The sequence below is a fragment of the Paramisgurnus dabryanus genome, chromosome 3 (assembly GCF_030506205.2).
Source record: "Paramisgurnus dabryanus chromosome 3, PD_genome_1.1, whole genome shotgun sequence".
Lineage (NCBI taxonomy): Eukaryota > Metazoa > Chordata > Actinopteri > Cypriniformes > Cobitidae > Paramisgurnus > Paramisgurnus dabryanus.
Genome location: NC_133339.1, coordinates 43,827,054 through 43,845,027, shown reverse-complemented (window position 1 = coordinate 43,845,027; position 17,974 = coordinate 43,827,054). Strand labels below are relative to the sequence as shown.

At 38.6% G+C, this 17,974-nt stretch overlaps 1 protein-coding gene across 3 annotated transcripts; it reads left to right on the top strand.

The window, feature by feature from the left end:
- Positions 1 to 1,384: 1,384 nt before the first annotated feature.
- LOC135784775 (immunoglobulin lambda-1 light chain-like) lies at positions 1,385 to 5,424 on the top strand. Of its 3 annotated transcripts, none has more exons than XM_073814167.1 (4): positions 1,385 to 1,467; positions 1,552 to 1,877; positions 4,006 to 4,039; positions 4,886 to 5,424. In XM_073814167.1, the coding sequence occupies exons 1-4, from the start codon at positions 1,428 to 1,430 to the stop codon at positions 5,203 to 5,205; spliced, it is 720 nt and encodes a 239-aa protein (XP_073670268.1). In that variant the 5' UTR covers positions 1,385 to 1,427; the 3' UTR covers positions 5,206 to 5,424. The 3 variants fall into 3 exon arrangements, 2 of the variants coding, with proteins under 2 accessions (XP_073670268.1, XP_073670267.1); XR_012336465.1 differs by lacking the exons at positions 1,385 to 1,467; positions 1,552 to 1,877 and adding exons at positions 2,889 to 3,047; positions 3,124 to 3,238 and having other exon boundaries at positions 3,957 to 4,039; positions 4,886 to 4,937; XM_073814166.1 differs by lacking the exons at positions 1,385 to 1,467; positions 1,552 to 1,877 and adding exons at positions 2,934 to 3,047; positions 3,124 to 3,450 and having other exon boundaries at positions 4,010 to 4,039.
- The last annotated feature ends 12,550 nt before the right edge of the window (positions 5,425 to 17,974 follow it).

Here is a 17,974-nt window from a genome sequence, read left to right as displayed (position 1 = left end):
GTCTCATGACCACCCCCACGTTTCCACGACAACCAGCTTGACAGAGAGAGCGCAGCTATCAAGATGTGGAGATAAACGATGCACGTCTTTGTGAAGTTTCTTTGCTTTAACGCGAAATTGCGTAGCTGTTCTATTAAAGCCTTTCTCACGGAGCCTTTTGCTAAAAGCCCGTAATGTCACTATTTGTGTGTGAAGGACAGCTATGCATTTATAAAATCATCAGCTCAAACGTAAAGGAGACAGCGAATCTCTATGCAACGGACCAGGATTGGCTTGTTTGTTGTTAATCCACAATATAACACCAGGCTCACGTCACAACGAAAGCCCAGTTGCTCAAACATGTGGAGAACTTCCTGTATTTGGTTCGGCCCAAGGTCCAGCAGTGTTCACACCACAGGTGGGTCGCCCCAGAGTTCGGCAACAGCCACTCCGAGACCACCTGTTTAGAGCGGTCTCGGAGCGGTCGTTTAGTGCGTACCCGAGTGCGGCTGTTGTGTTCACACTGACCCAAACGCACCGTACTCGGAGCGACACGTCATTTGGGCTGACCTAAACAGTGTATATGTGAAAACACCTCAAAAGTGAAAGTAAAATGCGCACTTCTGTGCATTTAAGCCCCTCCCACCCGGTGAAACCGGTATAACCGGGTTTGTCACGCACTGATTAACCGGTGGGAAAATTCTGTCACCGCAACAACCCTAGTCTACAGTACATTCAACATCATCTGCTCATCTTTACACAAAACAAATCACAAGATGATCAGAATATTCTTTACTTTCTTCATTCTTCTCACCTGTGAGTTTCTCAGATCAAGCATGTCTTCAGTTTGAGATATATGAGATCTTTCACTTCAATCAGATTCAGTGATGTGTGAAGATTTTCTTCAGGACAGAAACTTCTGTAGTGACACACAGGAAACATCTGCTGTTATAACATTCATTTACTTCAGCTCTATGTAAATCATCACATCTCTTTATTTTATCTGTTTATCTCTTCAGTTGATGTTCACTCAAGCAGACTTTTATTTTCAGGTTTGACTGAAGTATTAAAGAAATATATTTATAAATAAATGAAAAAAAAAATGCTATAAAGTGAATGACAAAAACTAGTGACAGACAACAAAAACAAATTTAAAATGTCTCTAACAAATAATAAATAATAAACATAAAAAGGGACAAATAAGAGAGTGAGATGACTCAAAGTGAGTTAATAGTCATCATGAATATTAATTTTTATTTTTGACAGTATTTAATAATCTCAGAGTGAAGAGTTTATATATGAACTAGTGTGATAGTCTCTCACTCACTAATTCTTAACCTGACGTTGAATAATGATGATGATGATGTTTGGTGAAGCTCCTCCCTCTTCATCCTCCTCAGTGTCTTATAGCTCCTCTCTCATCTCTCTCCTCACATCACACTGACATCATGCTGATCATCTTCATCATCTTCATCATCACACCATCATGTAAGATACATCAGATGAACATTTAATATCATCAGAAACAGATGTGAATTATTGTGTATCATTAAATGTGTTTTTATTCATCAGGTGTGAGTGGAGTGACTGTAGTGACCCAGAATCCTTCAGAGCTCACAGTGAATAAAGGAAATAAAGCCACAATCAACTGTAATCTGGGATCTGTTACTAATTCTCATGTTAGATGGTATAAACAGATTTCAGGAGGAGTTCCTCAGTTTGTCTTAAGCTTTTATCATGGCTGGAGCTCACCTGAATATGGATCTGGATTCTCTGCTCCTAAATTCACATCAACACATTCATCTAAATCAGATTATAGTTTGATCATCAATAATGTAGATGTGAGAGATTCAGCTGTGTATTACTGTAAGACATGGGACAGCTCTGCTAGTGAGTTTGTATCACAGTGATTCACATCATGACAAAAACCTCCTCACTGTTCACAGTCACTTCTGCTTTTATATAAACATGAAGGACATGAACACATTTATGACAATCTGACAGTAAATGATGTCTTGTTTCTTTATAAATGTTCACAGTCATTACAAACTGACAATTCAGTGATCAGTCAGATTGATATTAAAATAATTAACTTATTTCAAGAAGAGTTTATTATTATACAGTCAAACTAAAACACATTCAATTAGAACACTGCATATATTTTTGTTTGTATAAAGTTGTATGTTGTAATAATATTTAATCACTGAAAAAACTGTAATGAGTTTCAGTTTAGTGTCTCTGAGATGCCATCATTTTGATAAATTTTTACATTTGTTCAATTATTCACAGGATTAATTATTTAAGATTAATTCATTAAAATACAACCTAAAAAAAATATCTAAAATCAAATGTAAGATTTATTTAACACTGTAAACTATTTTTTACATATATGAGCAGTGTAATAAGAGCGTTGCTGGAAGAGTTTAGGTTTAGAGTTTTAAATGATGACAATAACTGTCTGCTAACAGAAATAGTTCATATGTTTGAATTCTGTTTTTAATTTTAATATCAGACTGTCTTTGTCAAAACCTACAATTACCACAAGCGTGATAATAGATGAACTAAACACCCAAACAATCTCAAACATTACTCTATACTAGTGCTGTTTGGCCTCTTGCTTTTCCTCATAGACCTGTAACAGTATGATCTGGGTTTAAATGCAAACCTTTAATGAGGAAAAATATTTCCTAGCAGCAGCTAGTTATTTTTGCTGCTGCTGGTCCATTTACATGGAAGTTGCCATTTTGCAATACCATGTTTCTACAGCAGCCCCTAAACGGAGCTCTCATCTCTATCTCAGACGATGACATGTTTGTTTGATTTGATTTTACATAACATTTATCTGAAGATTGATGTTTGTAGACAGACTGATGAAACTCTTTTGCTGTCTAGCAGGAAGTGAAGCTGATTGGCTGAATTTTAATGAACTTCCTTCTTTCAGAGTTTCTCTTCCTCAAAATCTCTATATGAGAATCAAATTGTCTTCATGTCTTTACTAAACTCAAACAGCTTCACAAACACAGACAAGATGCTGATAATATTCATCAATCTCTTCACTCTTCTCTCATGTAAGTTACACATTTCACTCTTAACATATTGATGTCATGGACATGAAATGAAGGATTTTCTCATTTGTTATTTCAGGTGTTAGTTCAGCTAAAGTTGTCACACAAAAACCCTCAGTACTGACAGAAGAAAAAGGAAAATCTGTGACTATGGACTGTAATGTAGGAAAGGATGAGAGCAACTATGTTCCTTGGTATAAACAGCTTCCAAATGCAGCTCCTCAGTTTGTGTTGCTTTCCCATCCTGATGGCTCTCCTAATAGTTATGGTGCCAGTTTTTCATCCAGCCATTTCACATCTAAAAAAATATCAAATCTTGAGTATCAACTGAGCATCAATAATGTAGATGTGAGTGATTCAGCTGTGTATTACTGTTACAACTGGGATGACTCTGGTGAAGGCGTATCACAGTGATTCACATCATGACAAAAACCTCACTGATCACAGTCACTTCTGAGAGCTGACTGACATATTATAACTGATTAAAACACATGAATAAAATATTATTTAGAAAGTATCAGTATAATTTATGACAGTTTTATTGTTTTATATACTTTTATTATATATTACAGATGATTATTTAACAATAGGCTATTATTGGAAATATGTGAAGGTTGACTGGAAAAATAATGAAACAAAATAAAATCATAATAATATAAAAAGTCTAATCATGACTTCAAATCCAAATCACTGTTTCTTTACAGAATTACTGTTGATTTATAATAAACTCACTGAAGTGCTGATGTGACTCTGGATTATAAATAATGTAAAAAATGTCAACAGTTTGTGTTGAGATTTAATGATTATAAAACAAGTGTTTAAATCACAAGTATGTTAAAATAATATTAAATAACTAAAGGAGACAGAGATGAGTTAAAGTTGAGTGTTTCACTTCTGTTTGTATCACATCAGAGACTGAGGAGGTTTTTGTACGACTGAAGATCTGAAATCTATCACTGTGGTATTCGGACAAGGAACAAAACTCATTGTGACCGGTAAGTCATCTTTCTACTCACATACTAAGCTGTTTTTATATGTATTTATATAAATGAAGAGACATTTTCATAAAATAAAATAAAAATGATTTCTATCTGTTTTTGGTGCAATACATTTTGTAGAAACATTTTACTGCTTTATCAACACTAAAGCCTTCATGTGCATTTTTACCTGAATTTATGCTTTATAAATCCAGTATTTATGTATTTTTGTAACTTAAAGGATGTTTTTAACAGCACACAAATTTATCTGCTTTACATTTAGGAACACTGTAAAAATTGACAGCATTTTTGTCAAATCAATACATATTTTTATGTTAATTTAACTTACATTTTAACTTGAATTTATAAATTATGTCAACTTTTTAAGCCAGAACTTAGAAAAGTAGGTTGAATTGACCAAGTTGTTTTAACTTCGTTCTGCATTTTTTTCAATGCAGTGTTCAATGATAGTTAAAGTTTTGTAAAACTTAATCAACTGTTAAACATCAATGTTAATAACAAAAATTATGATTGCATAAATTTACAGTTGTTCCAGTTCTCTAGAAATAAATCTTTAGAAAACCAATTAACCTGTTTAAATAAGTCAAGTACAAGATCAATAATACATTTGGATTGAGATGGATTTACTTAAATTTACGCTTTTTCATTACAAACATTTTGAGGCTTTCAAACGCAGTTATTAAATATTGTTTACAGAATATTAAATAGTAAATTTATCAATTAAACTTGATATTTAATCTGTAGAGACTCTAATGTTGTGAAATATAAAATGTTAAACAGCTTAAACACTTCTTATTCTGTGATAAAGTGCATTTATCTTTCTTCATGAATTGTGTTGTGTAGATTCAGGTGTTTCTCCTCCTGTTGTGAAGATTTTTCCTCCATCCAGTGAAGATGTGAGCTCCAGTAAAGTGACTCTGGTGTGTTTGATCAATGACATGTCTGTGGGATTTGCTGATGTGAGTTGGTTTGTGAATGGAAACTCAGTTACTGATGGCGTCTTCACCGGATCTGCTGAACAGCAGCCGAATGAGAAATTCAAGTTGAGCAGTTATTTAACCATTGAGAGATCAGAGTGGGAGAAAGACAAAGATCTCACATGTAAAGTGACTGCTGCTGGAAAGATCACAAACACAAAGATCAAGAAATCTGAATGCAATTAATAAATGCCAAGTATACTGCCTTGTCCTTGTTTTTGTAGTTTTTTTTTTTTCAAAAGTGTGTAGTAGAAAACAAAGATATAGGCAATATTTAAGAATTAATCTGAGAAGCTTAATTTCTCTGGCAATATGTTTTGTCTTAAAAAAATGTGGGAATTTCTTTATAAATTATCCTTGTACATTATTGTGCTTTTTGATCTGAAATAAACTGCATAATTCATAAACTGCTTTCTTACTGATTTTTATAGAAAACTGATGTTAACATACCCGAAAAATCCAATTTCATTTTAAGTTTAATTTTCAAACATGATTTTTTTTTAGTTACACAGCAAATGTGCTAAATAAGTACTGTAAAAGACTCCATAAAAGCTTTAATATTTAGTACTAAACTAAAACACGTCTGCGATGTGGGTGAAGTGAACTACTCTCTTCAGTCTTCATACAAACTGTAATGTTCATCACTTAATAAGTAAAAAAACGTAATAATGTGTCTTTATGCCGAAATTATTATAATAATTATTAAAATAATCTTGTAATTACAGATTAGATTTAAAAATTAAATACTGGCATACTTTATTCTCTGTATCAATAAATGTTACTTCAAAATTATTGCATTTTTATTTTAGATTTAGTCATTTAGCAGATGCTTTTATCCAAAGCGACTTACAAATGATGTAAACAGAATTTTAACAAATTAGTTGTCATATTAGTTGTAAGAAATACAGTACATGTAAAAAAGAAGTTCCTCTTCTAGCAGATGCAGTGATGTCTTCACACAGGAAACACCTGCTGCTGATTATTTTAGATTATGTGAGTAATGATTCTTAAAACAGATTCTTGTTTTCAGTTTTAACCACAAATGATCAGGGACGGTTGACAAATTAAAATAAATAAAGTGAAAAGAGAGAAAAACAAAAGACAAAACTAAACTTAACAAAATTAACTCTTTACTGTACAAAATGGGGCTGTAAAAGGTTATGAAGATACGGCAGAGAGCAGACCGACTGATTTCTAGAAATACAGAAATTACAACAAGTCAAAATCTTATTAAAACTTTTGATTTAGCTTATAAATGAATATTTAGGATATGAGGTGTCATGGTGGCAGGGGCCAAGATTACTCTAAAGTTTCTTGAATACTGGACCTTTTCCCCAAATTTATGGTAAATGATAGTTTGGCTTTCAATTTACAAATTTCCACAGCTCTGACCACTTTCAAGGTTGTAATGACAACAAATAACCAACGGATGTCGCTGTCGGCTCATGAATTTGATCAAAAACATGATGTTCTCAAGGCTCACTGAAAAAACATACACAACTATATTTATTGTCAATGTACATAATTAGTTACTGTCCATTGAACTCAAAGTATCTGCACATATACCACGCTAGTTTAATGTGACAGAAATTCTCTTGTGCTATAGATAGATAGATAGATAGATAGATAGATACTGTACTATCTACTGTACTAGAAGTGCAAATAAGCAAGTGCAATTAAATATGAAAATACTGTTTATGTACAATGAATAGCAGGCTATGGAAAGAGAGGATGTAGGCCACAGAAGTTGTTGAGTAATTAAAGACTATGGGGTGGTTTCAGTTCCAGACAAAAATTAATGTTTGAGCTGTTTTAACTGAAAACAGCTTGCACTGACATATTTTAAAATATATAAGTGTCATTGTTTTGACTCAATGTACACATCAGTAATGTTTTTTTTTTTGTAACGTTTGATTGTAAAAACTACTTAAATGTCCTTATATATCTAAGGCCTAGTCCTGGATTAATCTAAACCCTGTCCGGGAAACTGCCCCTATATGTATAGAAGAAACTACGTTAAATTATTAGAGGGATAGATCACTCCAAAAACTAAATTTTATTATAAATCACTTCGTTCCACACCCGTAAGTCCTTTAATCGTCTTTGGAACACATTTTTAGATATTTTTGATGAAAACCGAGAGGCTTGACTGTCTTGTAGACTGCTATTCAACCAACACTTTTCAAGTTGAAAGATTTGATTTGATTCCTTAATGCTTCATGACTCATGGACGTTAATTTGTTAACAGCTCGTGTGGATGGTACAATGACTTATACAATAGTTTAATTGTTTCTTATTAGTCTTAGAGATTGGATCAGCTGCGTATCAACTTTACCAATGACAAACTGCTACTGTTTTGAAACCATCATATCTTTGTGCTGAAGCCTGGAACAAGAAGAGTACAAGAAGGAGGGCGTAGATTGGAAATTCATAGACTTTGAAATTAAATTAGCTGCTTGCTTGCATTGAGCTTATTGAGAATGTACAGCATCACAACCTTAAATTATAAAATTGATTATTGCTTTGAATTATTTGGAAAAAAAATGCATCTCCGCTTTATGTCGTGACACATTGTTTATCTTCACGTAATTTATATTTTCTTGTTTTGGTTAGTGTTTGGTTGTATGAAATACTTTGCTATTCACAAGAGAATATGGACATGCTGATGACCAACTTAAGAAGCACACTTTTTTTGATTAAATATAAATAAATAAATAAACTGAGTTATATAAACTCAAACCTTAAACGTTTAGTGCTAATGCTGCTTGAATTGCATTTGAATAATTGCATTGTGAAAATTCCCCATGGTGCAGTATTTTCCTTCATGAAATTCCAACAATAATGTATTACAAATGTACTTAAGAATAAATAAATAAACAAACCAAAGAAGTGCTGCATGGTGTGTAAAATGTGTTGTAATGACTCGAAATGCGCGGAAGCAAATGCAGGTGAATAAGACAATGTTTATTTAAATGTAAACAAAGAGAGAGTATTCAAAGTCAGATGCGGAAGTAATCCAGTCCGGTGTTGTGGGCAATGGTGGCGATGACTACGGTGGAAGTTGGTGTTTGAGTGCGGTGTTGGTGGAGTGGTGAGCAGTGGTGAAATCCAGGCTGAACACGGGAACATCCACACGAAGACGACGACAATACACATCCAACTGAAACACGTAATCCAAATGACACGAGACAACCAAGCAACACGGGAGCCGAACAAACAATAGAATCTGGCAGGGAACAGAAAGTCATGTGAGTATTTATGGAAGTGATGTAATGATGAACAGCTGGAGCGAGACAATCAACACACAGGTGAACTGAATTGCTCTAATGAGCACATGGCTGAGGTGAGTAAACAAACACACACACACACACACACACACACACACACGACACGGAGGAAACAGTGGATTTCCTACCGTGACAGTACCCCCTCCCCTAGGAGTCACTTGACGTTCCCAGCCTGCTTTACCTGTAGATTGTAATCATCTATAAGGCGGTGATCCAATATGTCCCGAGCAGGAACCCACCTTCTCTCCTCCGGACCGTAACCTTCCCAATCCACCAAGTACTGAAATCCGCGTCCCCTCCGTCTACAGTCCAGAATAAGGTTAACCGAATATGGGGTCTCCCCATTAACGATACGAGGCGGGGGGGGGACCGGGGCAGGCGGATTAAAACGGGAAAAAATCACCGGTTTAATTTTGGACACATGGAACACGGGATGAACCCTCCTGTACGCCGGAGGAAGGCTAAGACGCACTGTTACCGGATTAATGATTTTGGTAACAGAAAACGGGCCAATAAATTTGGGAGCAAGCTTGTTCGAAACGGAACGCATCGGAATATTCTGGGTTGACAGCCACACTCTTTGACCGACGACGTAAAGGGGAGGCTTCGACCGGTGGCGATCAGCCTTAGCCTTGGTGTGCGACCTTCCCTGGGGCAAAGCTCTGCGAGCTCTGGTCCAGGTACGGTGACACCTCTGGACTAGAGCGTGTGCGGAGGGGACCGACACCTCGGATTCCGTACTGACAAAATTAGGTGGTTGGTACCCTAAACTACACTTAAATGGAGACATGCCCGTAGATGACACTGGCAGAGAATTGTGTGCGTACTTCACAATTGAGAGTTGCTGACACCAGGACGAAGGATTCTTGGAAGCCAAACATCGCAAAAAACCCTTTCGACATCCTGATTGGCTCGCTCGGTTTGACCATTGCTCTGGGGATGGAACCCGGACGAAAGACTAACAGTCGCTCCTAGCAATTTGCAAAACTCTTGCCAAAATTGGTTCACAAATTGGGGACCCCTGTCAGAAACCACGTCTGTCGGGAGGCCATGTATACGGAAGACGTGATCAATGACAGCTACCGCTGTTTCCTTGGCTGATGGTAATTTGGGCAAGGGAATGAAATGAGTCGCCTTCGAGAACCGGTCCACTACGGTTAAAATCACCGTATTACCTGTAGCGAATCAGCGGGAGGAGGAGAACGGCGTTATTTAAAACACCATAAACCTCCAACCGAAACACTACAGGAATTTAAGGGAATTTGGGGAAATTCCCATATTTAGCTCAAATGGAATAATAAGTACAATTAACTAATTAATTATACAAATTATTAAGATTTTAAACTGATTTAGCAGAATAATAATAACAATTAATAAATGTATTTGTCCAGCAAATACTCATAATTGTTCATTTAAGAAGTTAATTCTGTGGCCTTTAGAAAATAACATTCTTACTGCTATAAAGTATTTTTAAGCATGTAGCTTTAAGATCTTAACGGCAGATTAAGTGACATTTATTTCATGAGCATTGAACACAGAAACAATTCAATTGTGAAATGCAAAACCGGTTTATTAAACTACGTTACACTACAAAAACACACAAGACTAACTATACATACAAACAAAAACAAGAAACATATATGAAAGAGAAAGAATGGAAAATTAAAAGAGAGAGAGTAAAAGAAGGGCAATATCACTATAGACTTAACTTCTGCACAAATCATCAGAACTCTAAGAATCACCTTAATTAAAAGGGGCAATAACTTTTTACAGCGAATGAACAAGCGATACTTGCGTTTGGCTTTTGTGAGGCACGTGTGTACGTCCAGCTGTATGGGCGCGTATGCGAGGAAGAGAGTTCCTGAGTTTGTGGTCACGTGACGGAGTCCTTGGAGGTGTCCGTAGGAGTTGTTCCTTTTTGGGTTAATCCGTCGGTCTGGTTAATCTGTGGCGATTAATTTGTCCAATTTGTTAAAGTTTGTCCAAGTGTCAGGGTGCCCGAAAATAGAAGGATAGGGGTCCCACAGCAGGAAGCTGAGCTGGGAGCTCAGCTCCACGCCGTGAACGGCGTGTCGTCGAGAACTGTAGGCCAACTGTGTGCTGATGAGCATCGATGAATTGGGGTGCGGGCCTCTTAACCTGAGTTTAGACCAACCCCTTGAAGTTCAGATGACCAATCCAAAAGGGTGTTGATAGAGTAGGAAAACTTTGTCTTTGTTTTACCAGACCCATTTGCATAGATGGACTATGCTAAAGATTTTGTTAAATAATAATTTTGATTAATATTTAACAAGTTTGATATCAGTTATGGTATGATGATGCACATCATTGATCAGGAAAGGAAAAGGGGATTATTAAGAGTGTAAACAAGGTATGGTTTGAAACACACATCAAATAGTAATCTCATGAATGTCAATTATGAGACATGCTAAAATGAACAAAGCATCCCTATAGTGTTACAAGAAAGTGGTTCATTACAGATACAAACATGCAATACAAGGATATATAATATATACAATTTAAACCAATTTATTTTGGTCTTAGCTGTGATCTTAGACAGACACATTTTTGTGTCATGGCTGCTTCGTCTCTGCTCACGGTTTGAAGTTTGCTTTGAGGTGTTAATTTGCTTAGATTGGCAAAATAAAACAGCCAGAGACAGTCAATAGGTCTGGAAATGTGTGTTATCAGGAGATTAGGATCTTCTGATGAAAGTGTCCGAGCAGACCTGGTGACAAAACTCAATCTAGGGTCACAGCATGAAACCGTTAACGACCCAGACTGAAAGGACCTCTAGTTGACGTCCAGCCAGATGTTACATACCCTTAGAGGGTGGGAGGGCGGTAATGAAATCTAGCGATATGTGGGACCAGGGTCTCGAAGGGACAGACAACGGTAAGAGTAACCCATCCGGAGGTCGATTGGAAGTCTTACCAGTGGTACAAACCGAACAAGCCAAGACGAAGTCGTGAACGTCACGAGCCATACCAGGCCACCAAAATCGTTGCTTGACTAGGAACCTAGTTCTACTAACCCCTGGGTGACAAGCAACACTGGAAGAATGGCCCCACTGGAGGACGTCAGACCGTAACTTCTCCGGCACAAATAATCGATTCGGTGGGCAACAAGCCGGGGGCATTACCCCTTCTAAGGCTGTCATAACCTTCGATTCGACCTCCCATCTGAGCGTGGAGATAATGATGGTCTCCGGTAAAATGGGCTCGGGAGTAGCAGTACGATCGGAACGCTAAAAAAGACGGGATAAAGCATTGTGTTTGATGTTTTTGGAACCCGGCCGGTAAGACAGTGTAAAATCGAAACGTCCAAAAAAAGTGCCCACCGAGCCTGCCTGGAGTTAAGTCTTTTGGCGGTTCTAATGTATTCGAGATTCTTATGGTCTGTCCAAACAATGAAGGGTACACCCGACCCTTCAAGCCAGTGACGCCATTCCTCCAATGCTAGCTTGACTGCCAACAACTCTCGATTGCCAATGTCATAATTAACTTCTGCAGGAGATAAACGGTGAGAAAAATACGCGCAAGGATGAACCTTTCCGTCTGAGGATGCGCGCTGGGAAAGCACTGCTCCTACCCCAACCTCTGACGCATCGACCTCCACTGTGAATTGACGTGAGCGATCAGGGGTGACGAGAATGGGAGCTGAAACAAAGCAGCTTTTCAGTTTGGCAAACGCAGCCTCGGCTGCGTCTGACCACCTGAATGTCAAACTAGGGGAAGTCAAGGTGGTCAGAGGTGCGGCTAATTGGCTGAAATTGTGAATGAAACGCCGGTAAAAATTGGCGAACCCCAGAAATCTCTGCAGGGCCTTGCGAGACTCTGGGGATGGCCAATCCACCACAGCCTTAACCTTTTCAGGATCCATTCGAACACCCTCAGTCGAAATGATGTGTCCTAGGAAAGAAACAGACTGTGCATGAAAAACGCATTTTTCCGCCTTGACAAAAAGCCCATTCTCTAGCAACCGCAGAAGCACTCGTCGTACGTGTTGCAAATGTTCCTTGAGAGACGAAGAAAAAATCAATATGTCATCCAGGTAAACATATATGAACTGATCTACCATGTCTCGCAACACGTCATTAACGAGTGCTTGGAAGACTGCCGGCGAGTTCGTTAGCCCAAAAGGCATGATGCAATACTCAAAATGGCCTCTAGGGGTGTTAAATGCAGTCTTCCATTCATCCCCCTTCCTAATACGGACCAAAAGATATGCATTACGTAAGTCAAATTTAGTGAAGACGGACGCTCCCTGCAACCTCTCGAAGGCAGAAGACATTAACGGCAAAGGATAGGTATTATTTACCGTAATGTTGTTCAACCCTCGGTAGTCAATACAAGGTCGCAAGAATCCGTCCCTCTTACCCACAAAAAAGAACCCCGCCACCGCTTGGGAAGAGGAAGGTCGAATGATCTCCGTTGCCAGAGAATCAAAAAATATATTTCCCCATTGCCTCCATCTCTGTAACAGACAGAGAGTATAACTTGCCCTTAGGCGAAAACGTACCTGGCAATAAGTCTATCGCACAGTCATAGGGACGATGAGGAGGAAGAGAATCAGCCCGAGACATACTGAACACCTCCTTCAGGTCGTGGTACTCCGCGGGCACATTAGACAAATCCACTGCTTCCCCCTGAAACACAGACTCAGAAACAGTTAAACATGCAGAGACAAGACAGGACTTCTGACACTCCTCGCTCCAGCTAGTAACAGAACCCAGTTTCCAGTCAATTCTGGGATTATGGGAATGGAGCCAAGGATGTCCAAGAACAATGGGGGAGAGAGAAGTGTCAGTGATATAAAAGGAAATCTTCTCAGAGTGGTTGCCATAGGTGATGAGTGTAATAGGTGCGGTGGTGTGCTTGATGGTGGGAGGCTGATGTCCATTGAGGGGGAAGGGCGCAATCTGGTGAGTGAGTGGTATGAATGGTATCTGAAGCTTACGTGCTAGGGAACTGTCGATGAAATTGCCCTCCGCCCCGGAGTCCAGAAGTGCGTGACCGGTGTGTGACTTGGTGGACCACCGTAGTCTCACCGGAAGGAGAGTGGATGTTGTCGAGGTCTTGTGAGCAGAGATCCCGCCCGATAGTAGCCTCCGTCTTACTACCGGGCTTGGTCTTTTACCGGGCACCTCTGGCACTGATGACCCGGCTCACCGCAGTACATACATAATCCCAGGGATCTCCGCCGATTCCTCTCCTCCCGGGGTAACCGAGCTCGACCCACCTGCATGGGCTCCGGATCTGAGAGACCGCCGGCGGAGATTTCACTGGAGAGACTGGTAGGTTCACTTCGCTGCTGGAGCGCAGTGGAAGACTTTCTTCTGGCTGCAATGGACAGGTGTGCGTCAACCCGAATCGCCAAATCCACCAGCCCGTTGAGAGAGGTCGGTAACTCTGCCGTGACGATCTCTCCCTGGATCCGATCTGCCAACCCATGCAGGAAATGATCCCACTGCGCCTCCTCGTTCCACCTGCACTCCGCCGCCAGGGTCCGGAACTCGATGGCATAGCCCCTTGCCGGAGCTCGGTGAGGAGACGGGCAGCTTTTTTCCCGGCGACGGAGCAATCGAATACCCTCTTCATCTCTTCGGATAGCAGGGCGAACGAGGAGCAGCAGATGTCCTTGTTCTCCCTCAACGCCGTCCCCCAGAGGGCAGCCTTGCCGGTTAGTAGTGAGAGGGTGAAGGCGACTTTCGTCTCTTCGAGGCTGAATGACCGGGGCTGTTGGGCGAAATGTAATGAGCAGTGTGACAGAATTTTGCGTGGACGGCCTTCCGCATATCCTCGATGGTCTTGTCCTGATGGTCCATACGAGCCAAAGATCGCTGAAGGAACTCCTCCAGCGCAGATATGGGTTGTTCTCCTGCTGCTTCCATGTTGGCCAGATTCTTCTGTAATGACACGAAATGCGCGGAAGCAAATGCAGGTGAATAAGACAATGTTTATTTCAATGTAAACAAAGAGAGAGTATTTAAAGTCAAATGCGGAAGTAATCCAGTCCGGTGTTGTGGGCAATGGTGGCGATGACTACGGTGGAAGTTGGTGTTTGAGTGCGGCGTTGGTGGAGTGGTGAGCAGTGGTGAAATCCAGGCTGAACACGGGAACATCCACACGAAGACGACGACAATACACATCCAACTGAAACACGTACAGTAATCCAAATGACACGAGACAACCAAGCAACACGGAAGCCGAACAAACAATAGAATCTGGCAGGGAACAGAAAGTCATGTGAGTATTTATGGAGGTGATGTAATGATGAACAGCTGGAGCGAGACAATCAACACACAGGTGAACTGAATCGCTCTAATGAGCACATGGCTGAGGTGAGTAAACAAACACACACACACACACACACGACACGGAGGAAACAGTGGATTTCCTACCGTGACATGTGTATGTTGGTGCTGTTCATTAACATCATTAACAATATATTTTCAAATACAATATTATATAAAAATTTAATAAAATATTCTCAAAATTAACAATTGCATAACCTGAGTTTCACAAAACACAATGTTTACATTATCATATATTATCATATCAGAATCAGCAGTGCATTTACAATGCAACCGCTGTAGCGATTCAGCGGGAGGAGGGGAATAAGGTTATTTGAAACACTATAAACCTCCGACCGAAATACTACGGGGATTCCCAAGGGAATCTTAGATTTTAACTCAAAAGGGAATATTATGTATAATTAACTTTAATTAACTATACAAGTTTATCAGGTTTTACCTGGCGTAGCAGAATTAATAATAACAATTAATTAATACGTTCGTCCACCGAAGACATATATCCATAATCGTATATTAACGTCTAAGAAATGTTAATTTCATGGCCTTTAAAATTAACCTTCTCACTGATATACAGTGCTACTCGCAGCTTGTAGCTGGATCAAAAGGCAGAAATAGTGACTTTAATTTCGTGAGCATTGAACACAGAAACAATTCAATTGTGAAAATGCAAAACCGGTTTATTGACTACAAAACGAAGTACACACAACGACTAACTAAACATACACATATACAATAACATAAAACATAGATGAGAAAGAAAAGACTGAAAAGCTAGAGAGAGAGTAAAAGATTGGCAATAGCACTATTGCTTAACATCTGCACAAACCATCGGAAAATCTCTAAGGATCGCCTTAATTTTCATAAGGGGTAAAGCTTAAACATCAGCGAGTAGAACAAGGTTAATACTTGCATTTGGCTCTTTGTGATGTAGTACGAAGTTTCTGGTGCGTGCGGGTGCGAGCAGGGAGAGAGAGAGAATCCAGGTGTGTTCGTAAGTCCGTTTGGTTGTTCCGTATGGCGGGTTGGTCCGCGTAAAGTGTCCGAACTCGAAGTGCAAAGTGCAAGCCAGGAAATTACTGTCCCGAAGAGTAGGACAGGGCTCAGAGAAAAGATGATGAATCCGAGGGACTCTGGGTGAGTCTCAGCGAGTTTCCAAACTGCGCTGACGGGTTACCTGAGTAACCGAGCGACTGAGCGCTCCTGAGTGATTGAGCGATTGAGCTACTGAGCAACTGAGCAACGATGGCTTGGACGATAGGCCGTTTTGACCTTTCACGCGCACAGCCCATTTTAGGTGAATGACCAATGTGCGAAGTGTTTGATCACGCGGGAAATAAGCCTTTGTTCTTTCAGACATCACATTTGCGTAATTGCCAAATGATAAAAGTTTGTTTCCATAACTCTTCAAATCGATATTAAATGACATTGATGTGGCTTATGGTAATATGATACATAGCAATGATTAGGAAATAGAGAGTAGATTAATTTGATACTAGACAAGACATGGGTTTAAGATCACGTTGAATAATAATTTCATACCTAAGATATGAACCATGCTACAGTGAACAAAATCTAACTAAAGTGTTAACACACAGTTACATCACACATACACGATCATGCAGTAAAGGGATATAAAATATATATACATTTAAACAGCTCATTGTGATCTTTAAATGTGGTTTCATCACAGACATATAGTCTGTGCCCCCTGCTGTGTCTCTGGCGGTCGTCGTTCGATCGGCTGTGATGGAATTCCTTTGAACCTCCTTTTACGATGGCATTTGTTTTAATTGTCGCCCACTTTACAGCCTTGATAGGTGATAGAGGCGACAGCCCTTACGAAACAAAAATATATTGCAGTATATTGGAAAATATCATGCAATATATTAGGCAACATATTCCCATGTATGGGATTTAATATTTATATTTTCCAATATATTGAAATATATGCATAAACCATACATGTATATATGATACAAAATATATTGCAATCAAGAACAAAAAGGGCACTATATTTTTTTACACGTAATAGTTTGTCTTTATATGCTTTAATATATTGCAATATATGCATAGACCACATCCTGTGATCCTGGACATTGGTAATTTAAGTGGCTTTAATTTATATTTTGTATATTTTTTGTTTAATGGCACTCTTTTAAAATGTAATTTATGTAAATGCAATGCAACACATTTATGTAATGTAATGTAAAGCCCATCACATTTCCTTTGACTGACCATATGCAAAACCTCTTGTGGTTTTAATAGGCCTATGTAGCTCTGTATCTCAAATTGGGTTTAGTATCTGTGCCTGATTAAAAGAAAATAAAGGTGGCTTTTGATAGATTACCCATCAGTCTGTGTTAATATGTGTTATAAATGTTTGTATATTGCAGGTTGCATATTAAGTTTTTATATATTTTAGATGTTTCATGTATATATACTGTATATATCCCCATATATGTTCATACATTGTATGTGCATGTTCTCATATATGGACACATATTGTGCATACATTTACAATAAATATGTACATTTATTTTCATCTAATTTTACATATATGTAAAATGTATTCCACAATATATCAAACACATATCTACGTATACATTTCCATGTAGTTGTACATATATTTGAAATATATTCTACCATATCACTGTAAAAAATTGCTGTTAAAAAACAGCCAAATTTAACATGATTCTGTTTTTTAACAAAAACAGAAGTATACTGTTAAATTCTGCATTCTGTAAAAAAACAGTTTTCAGAATAATGTGAATTTACAGCCCTGAGAGTCCACCGTTAAAGAATGCGTCCCAAATCACACCATACACCCTCATTCACTATTCCCTACATTAGTTTCCTTATGATCCACCTGAAATCAAGTCAATGAATTCAGATACTGAAGCATTAATGATGGACACCTGCTGCTAATAAATAGAATCACTGAAGAAAAGAGAAATAAAAAAAGAGAAGAGATGAGCAGAAACACTTACAGACACAAAGACTTAGAAGAACATCAACTGAAAATAACAGAACACAATAAATCTCTCCATATATCACCAGAGGAGAATTAAACATTTCCACAAACACCATTACCATCTTCACTTTTAAACCACTTTGACTTTATTTCTGTTATACATTTACAAAAGTTCTTACTGAGAACAAACATGTGTTTACTAGACTTTACAAGCATTTTCTTTAAAGTCACCATTATGGTGATCACTGTTTTCATTAGTTGGGCTCTTGACTTGGTTTACAGTTTGGTTGCTGTAACTGTGTCTTTATGATGCATGTTTATTATGGCAAAGAAAACCAAGAGATGATAGACTCTTGTGAGGTTGGATGTCTGATTATTGAT

What these genes read in the sequence shown, in the direction of transcription:
- LOC135784775 (XM_073814166.1), top strand. Translation starts at nt 2,966, where the DNA reads ATGTCTTTACTAAACTCAAACAGCTTCACAAACACAGACAAGATGCTG. An exon ending in TGACTCTGGTGAAGGCGTAT is followed by an intron (nt 3,451 to 4,009) that starts CACAGTGATTCA and finishes TCACTGTGGTAT; the next exon opens with TCGGACAAGGAACAAAACTC. An exon ending in AACAAAACTCATTGTGACCG is followed by an intron (nt 4,040 to 4,885) that starts GTAAGTCATCTT and finishes TGTGTTGTGTAG; the next exon opens with ATTCAGGTGTTTCTCCTCCT.